Source organism: Lycium barbarum, chromosome 9 (genome assembly GCF_019175385.1).
Source record: "Lycium barbarum isolate Lr01 chromosome 9, ASM1917538v2, whole genome shotgun sequence".
Classification (NCBI taxonomy): Eukaryota; Viridiplantae; Streptophyta; class Magnoliopsida; order Solanales; family Solanaceae; genus Lycium; species Lycium barbarum.
Window position 1 is genome coordinate 10,747,133 of NC_083345.1, and position 7,128 is coordinate 10,754,260.

General features: G+C 33.8%; 1 protein-coding gene across 1 annotated transcript; it reads left to right on the forward strand.

The window, feature by feature from the left end:
• Positions 1-2,254: 2,254 nt before the first annotated feature.
• LOC132610215 (late embryogenesis abundant protein 1-like) lies at positions 2,255-3,954 on the forward strand. The gene is made up of 3 exons (XM_060324500.1): positions 2,255-2,394; positions 2,978-3,115; positions 3,556-3,954. Exons 1-3 carry the CDS (start codon positions 2,350-2,352, stop codon positions 3,637-3,639), a joined length of 267 nt encoding a protein of 88 aa, XP_060180483.1. The 5' UTR covers positions 2,255-2,349; the 3' UTR covers positions 3,640-3,954.
• The last annotated feature ends 3,174 nt before the right edge of the window (positions 3,955-7,128 follow it).

Below are 7,128 nucleotides of genomic sequence, written 5' to 3' on the forward strand. Positions count from 1 at the left end.
AGGGAGCTCCATCCGGTCCCTTTGGAACCGGTTGACAAATTCACGCAGTAACTCATCATTTCTTTGGGCTATACGGAAAATATCCGCCTTACGGGCCTGCACCTTTTTGGCACCGGCGTGAGCCTTTATGAAGGCATCGATGAGCATTTCGAAAGAAGTGATTGAATGCTTGGGCAGATGGTCGTACCACGTCAATACTCCTTTCGACAGAGTTTCCCCAAACTTTTTCAGCAACACCGATTCAATTTCATCTTCCTCCATGTCATTGCCTTTTATAGCGTAGGTTGTGCGAGGTCACGTGTTCGTGTGGATCCGTTGTGCCGTCATATTTCTGGATATCCGGCATTTTGAACCTCTTCGGGATTAACTTCGGAGCTGCACTCGGGGGAAAAGGCCTTTGGATGTACCTCTTCGAATCCGGACCTTCAGTAAAGGCGGAGCCCCCGGGATTTGGTCCACCCGAGAGTTGTAAGTTTCCACCCTCTTTTCGGTTGAATCTACCCGCTTTGCCAAAGTTTCGAGCATTTTCAGAACCTCGGTGGAGGAGCCAGCTCCGGACCCATTGTTCTCAACCATCTATGCTTCGTTCCTTCTGATTTCAGCAACACCCTTCGTCTTCTCCGGGGTCGTTTTATCTCTTCCGTTTTGCAACTGGGCAATTGCAATTCCTTGTTCGGCAACCGCTGCCCTCTGTTCCTGCAACATTTCAAAAATTAAACGTAAGTCGATGTTATCATTCGGGGTATCCGGTTCTTTCCGGCCTTGTGTTTGGGACAAAGTAATTGAATTGTGAGTATTTAGAGGATCAGTGGCCGGTTGGGCGGCATTCTCCTGGTCCACGGTGTTTTGCCGGTTGAGGCCCTCCCTCGAATTAACGGGGTTCGGCTCAGCGGGGTTTGGTAATCCTCGTGGCCCGGTGCCTTCATTTTCGGCCACAATCTCGTTGTTGTTGACGTGACCAGATTGTCCACTGTTAGCCATTTGGTCCGTTTTTTCAGAGACGAACAGAAGATATTTTGATTTTGATGGGTAAAATAGAGATCAAGACCAAAGACCACTATTATCCTAGCCTCACGGTGGGCGCCAAACTGTTTACCCCGAATTTGGATAATCAATTGAATTTTTGAGTGAGGTATAGGATTTGTGGTTGTGCCTTGGTCTATTTGATAGAGGAAAGAAATATATGAGTATGCTATGGAGAAGCAACTAATAATCAGCGGTTTACTATAGATTTTGTATCTAGTAATACATGAAGATTGTTTGATTGAACAGATTTGAGTAATGAGCGCAATAATCCGGACCAAAATCTGGTATGGAGATAGAGAGAATTTGTATATATTTTGCTATTACAAGTGTTATGAAGTTCAAGAAGCCAACCCATTAAAAGTAGGGACCCCTATTTATAGTATTGCCCTATGGGCTTCATACAACAAGTGTTTCTAAAAAATAAAGAAAAAACTCTGAAGTGGAGTAGGTTGGATTAGGTTGATTGTACGGTCTGACACCCGTACGATTGACAGTTGAATATGGCAGCACGTTACCGACGCGTGGCGATCGTATAACGGATCATACGGACCACCGACCACGATCAAAATGGACCAACGGCCACGATGGAACGGATCAACGGCCACGACGGAATCGGCCATGGGAAAACCGGACCAAACGATGTTCCTCCCTTTCCTCGGTTCAAGCACTCCTCCGATCCAAAAAGAAAGTCTTCGTGCATGTGCTTGTTTCTTTCTTCCCTCGGTCACCGGTATCACCGGCTCAGCAGATACCCGATTTTTACCGTATACAGAAAGCATGCTAACTAACTTAATGGATTAATTTGCATGACAGTTTTAAGTTATATTCAGTGATATTTCTCATCTATTGAGTTCACTGTTTTTTCTCTCCAAGTATAAATCACTTCGGAATTTGCTACTAATAAATCCACCCGTACATGGTACTCTGTACCAGTGCATATTAATTCTTATCTAATCTTACGATTTTCTAGTAAGTCCTCCTTTATTTTTCAGAGTTTATTCCTCTTAACGAGCACCATTTCCTACATATAAGGATTGTATTTGCATCATTTTTTAGCTTTAAATTATAAATTTATGCTCTATTTAGAGTCATTATGAAAGTTCCTATATATTCCAAATGCTACACTAAGTTAACCACAGGAATCCCAGTCAAAAGCAGAAAAACATGGATCATCAATCAATAAACCAATAACATCACTATAAATAGGTCTAATCAAACCTAGAAGTTATTCAAAAAATATATAACAAGCTCAAAAACTAAAATTTCTAATATCTATCTATTTTTTTTTTGAAAAAAAAAAAATCTTTCGGATCAATAATCAAAATGTCAAGTGCTCAACAAGCCGGTGAGTACCACGGCCAGGCTCAGGTAATACTTCACACTGCATGCAATAATTAGTCGTTACAAATTAAAATTGTTTTTATAGTACAGGACAGTTATAGCTAGTACGTACCCTAGTAGTATCAACAGTCAGCTAGACTATATTGTTATTGTTGTTTTTTTTATAAAGTGTGTATATATGTGTGTGTACATATATATTATATATATATACACTTTTAATCTAATAGTAATCTTCCACACAACAGGTGTGAGTTTCATTCTCATAATCCCTTTTCCATTCCTGCTTTGTTGATCCTCAAAAGTGGTTTCAGACTTTAATTTGATATGTTAGTAATTGTTACGATTCTAATCAGTTACCACTGAATCCATCACACGTTTAAAATTAGCTATTCAAAATCTAATACTTATATATATATATTTTGTGTCGAGAATACTTCAGTTGAACGTTCCTATTATATTTTCCATCAACCATTGTTGTTCCTCTATGTAATAGAAAAAAATAAAATAAAAAGCTTTGTAAAATCCTTTAAACTTGTTTATTCTTTTTCTTTATTCTTTATACTTCATTGTTTCTAAAGTTGATACCCTTGATGAACAACAAATGAAACAGGCCAAGACAGAACAAATGGCAGATTCAGCGAAGAGTACCGCACATTCAATGGCTGACAAGGCTGAAAATGCAACCCAAAGTGCTCAAGAATCTGTTCAACAAAACAAAGACCAGAACAACCCTGGATTCCTTCAGCAGGTAATTTATCTATCAGTAGATATATAATAAGCGAATTCAAGAATTTCTCTAAAAATGTTCAAGATTTTAAAATATATTTAAATTTCGCTAAAGATGTTGAAGGTTCAGGGCGCGTAAATTGAAGGATAAAGATGACATGGTCGGTCACTTTGAATGACACGAGGGATTAATTTAATTTATATACACTGATAGTTTAGAAAAAAATTACACTGTCAGAGAACGTGAAAAATAACGAGCAATCTTTGGATAACTAAAGTTCCTTGCTATAACAAGTTAAATTGTACAATTTTTTTTTAACTGTCAGTTATAAGTTAATCCTTAAAAAAAACTTACTAATATACTCAAAGCTTCCGGTTCTTTTTCCTTATTTATTTATTTATTTATTTATTTATAATATGTCTATTAATTCTTCTTATTTTTTTTGTTTGTTTGTAATTCAGACTGGAGAGCAAGTGATCAACATGGCTCAAGGTGCAGTTGATGGAGTGAAGAACACACTTGGAATTGGATCAGACAAAAAGTGAGAGAGATGAGGGCTGAAACACATTTCTCAGTTCGTATCATCTTTAATTTTCATTTAATTACAGGGTTTGCATATGCTGTTATTAGGCATAAGTGAAAACATTACTACTAGTTTTTGATTTATTGTTGGAGATCTCTCACAAAGAGAATTACAAAAATGATTCTTATAGATTGAGATGATTTCATAGGTTTGGTTATTATATGGCTTTAAATTCCATGCACCTTATTGGTATTAGGGAAGTTGTTTTATTGATTGAGATTTCTCTCATTAGAATTCTCATCAGTATGTAATAAGAAAGTTTCTTTGGTTTTGCAAATTCGTACTTTGTTGTTTTTCCACTATACAAGTAATTGGAGTTTAATTCCCAAATTACATAACTAGATTGGGTGTTTGTCCTTGATGTTTCTTCTTTACACTTTTCTATAAACAAGTTGACGGGACACCAATTTGCAACCTGGTTTAGTAGGTGTTTTCACGTGATTTGGTTGAAATTTTGAAAAAGAAGAGAGTAATCGAAGTGGATGTTGAAAAAGGTATCAGGAAGTCTTGTGTATTTTGAACATGTTTTACTAGTGAAATTTGAAATACTCATTAAACATATTTTTAAACTTCAGATTCTTTATTTCAAGATTGAAACGGATTGTAAAACAAACACTTGAAATAATTTAGGTCTTTGTGCACCAAACACGTAACTTATCGAATCAATTGCCACACGATTGAAAATATATACTATAAAAGCTAGGGTACAGTTTGATACATTAACCTTCTACTCGGTATTTTTGTATGAGTCTACGTACAATGCCTATACCGCCAGTCGAGATGAATGTAACCTTCGTTTGGTGAATTGAAGTTGACTCTAGGTGTAATAGGAATCTTAGTTACGACACATACTAAATTGCTCCCCACCGGTTGTTGACCAACTCTCACTCTCTATTCGAAAGATAGAGGGTCCAAAGTCTAAATAGGCGTTTAACCATGCGATCGGAAATCATAATTTCATATTTTGATTTCAAATTACCGTTTATGTATAAATTTTGCACAAAATTTTAACATCAACTATATATCATGATTTCAAATTCCAAATTCTCCAAAAAGTAGGATTTGAGATTCCAAATCATGATTTCAAAATCATTTAAATGTAAAACTTGACCCATAAGTTTATAATTTTGTAAAAAAAAAAAAAAAGATCCATAAGTTGGTAAATATATTTCTAAAATGTAAAACTTGACTCGAAGTAACAATGTTGGTCCGTCTTTTTGGTCATCTGATCGGAATTGCATGCTCGACATGAAGAGATTGTTCGTACCATGTGATAGGATTATATTAAAGAATAGTTACACTACAACTCATGTTCAATTTTCTTTTTATTAAACTAAAGTTGGACCAATGTTGTATCTTTTAAAAAATGTTTTTTGGCAGCATATTAACTTTGTTATGAACTATGTTTGCTCGTTTGGTAAGATGGTATAAGTGCTAAGGAAGTTTTGATAGTTTTCACAATTTATGTGATTTTTAGGTTTATAAAAAAAAACACAATTTAAGAAATACAACAAATCACATGCCCAAACAAATTTTCAACTTTAAATCATATCATGATTTCAAATTATGTCCAAACGACCAGTAGGGAGTTATAGTTTTCCATCTCAAATATCTATGAGACCCCTCGTGGTATTTAGACTTCCAAAATTCCTCTAAATTTTAAAGTTTTTTTTTTTTTTTTTGCATCGAAATAGAGTTCCAAAGAAGTTTGTAGAAGACACGTATTACATAACCCAACAAATAATAGTCAAAATGTCCAATGATATCAATCATAGAACTCAATAATAATTCTAGATAAAATAGGGGATTTACGAAAATCCGAGACATGACCGTTGGTACTTGGCGCCACGGGTTTTCTCGTCCCTTCCATATTCTCCCCTTGCGTACACGCACTCTCATTTTAGAAATCATCCAGAAATGTTTTCAATAGAAAAATAAAGTCAATAGGAAATATTTCACTTCTCTTTTTCATCACAAAAAAGTATTACTTGAAAAATTATTCTTTGTCCTATTTTTTGATGTTATCATATGATAATTATAGTATACGCTATGGAAGTTATGAGCCGAGGGTCTTTCGGAAATAGTCTCTTTATCTTTCGACATAGGGATAAGGTCTGCGTACACTTTACCCTCCTCAGACTCCACATTGCGGGATTTCACTGGGTATGTTGTTGTTGCTATTGAAGTTATGATATATATGAAGATAACTATTTTTGTAATATTTTCTAACTCTAAAGATTGAAAACAACATTTATAGAGTCTGTTATATTTATAAAGAGAAAATGACTTCTACTTATAAGTAGTTCATTTTCTCTTTTTGGTAGAAAATAAATTTCAGTAAAATAAATATTGAGAATTTATTTAAATTTTAAATATCTTATTTTTTTGAAACTTTTCGTTATGCTAAACAGACAAAAAAGTCAATTTATATGACTCTTCTCATAAAAGACCTGTAAATATAATACAAAAGATGTATATAAGTTTATCTTCTTCCATTCAAATTTTAATATATCATACAAGATTATTTAGTTGAATAATGTTCCCATGACAAACTTTCTATTTGATACATATTAAAACTACAAACTTTACAAATAGTAACAGTTTCGAATCCGTTATTATATGTTTGCTCTTGTTTTTGTTGTTTTTGATGTTGAAACGGTTTTTCTTTATCCATGGGCAATGAGTTTCGACACCGTATGAGAGTTTAATGAATTTAATTGTAACGTATTAACACAATCATAATAAATCATAAAAAGAGTCAATTCTCCAATAGTAATAATTTTAAGGGAAAATGTGCAAATATACCCATCAACTTTACGATTTAGAGCAGATATACCGCTCGTTAAAAAAGTAGTGTATATAAAATGGTGCAAATATACCCTTTTTGCTAACAATTTTTTTTTGTAAAAATCATATATCTTATTTTCTAATTAAAAAAAGTGTCAACTGGCTTTAGAAAAAAATCTACCCATTTTTTTTAGTAGATATATTTTCCTAAAGCCACATGGTAATATTTTTTTCCTTGGTAGGTCGGGTCTAGTTCATTTTAAAAAATGGGTAGATTTTTAAAGTCACGGAGATATTTTTGTAAACAAACCAGACCCGATCCACCAGAAAAAAATTATCATGTGGCTTTATAAAAATATATCTACTCATAAAAAATGGGTAGAAGTTTTTTAAAGACACGTGACATTTTTTTAATTGAAAAAATAAGATAATTAATTTTTTTTAAAAAAATTCGTCAGCGAAAAGGGTATATTTGCACCATTTGTGTAACAACAGAGGTATATTTACATTATTTTTTAATGCCAAAGTTATATATACATTACTTTTTTAATAAGACTTATATTTACTTTAAATCGCAAAATCAAGAGACATATTTCCACCTTTGTCCTAATTTTAATAGCACTCAATGGTTCCACTTTTTTTTTCTTTAAAGCAGTCCTTAGTA

What these genes read in the sequence shown, in the direction of transcription:
- LOC132610215 (XM_060324500.1), top strand. Translation starts at nt 2,350, where the DNA reads ATGTCAAGTGCTCAACAAGCCGGTGAGTACCACGGCCAGGCTCAG. An exon ending in AGTACCACGGCCAGGCTCAG is followed by an intron (nt 2,395 to 2,977) that starts GTAATACTTCAC and finishes CAAATGAAACAG; the next exon opens with GCCAAGACAGAACAAATGGC. An exon ending in ACCCTGGATTCCTTCAGCAG is followed by an intron (nt 3,116 to 3,555) that starts GTAATTTATCTA and finishes TTTGTAATTCAG; the next exon opens with ACTGGAGAGCAAGTGATCAA.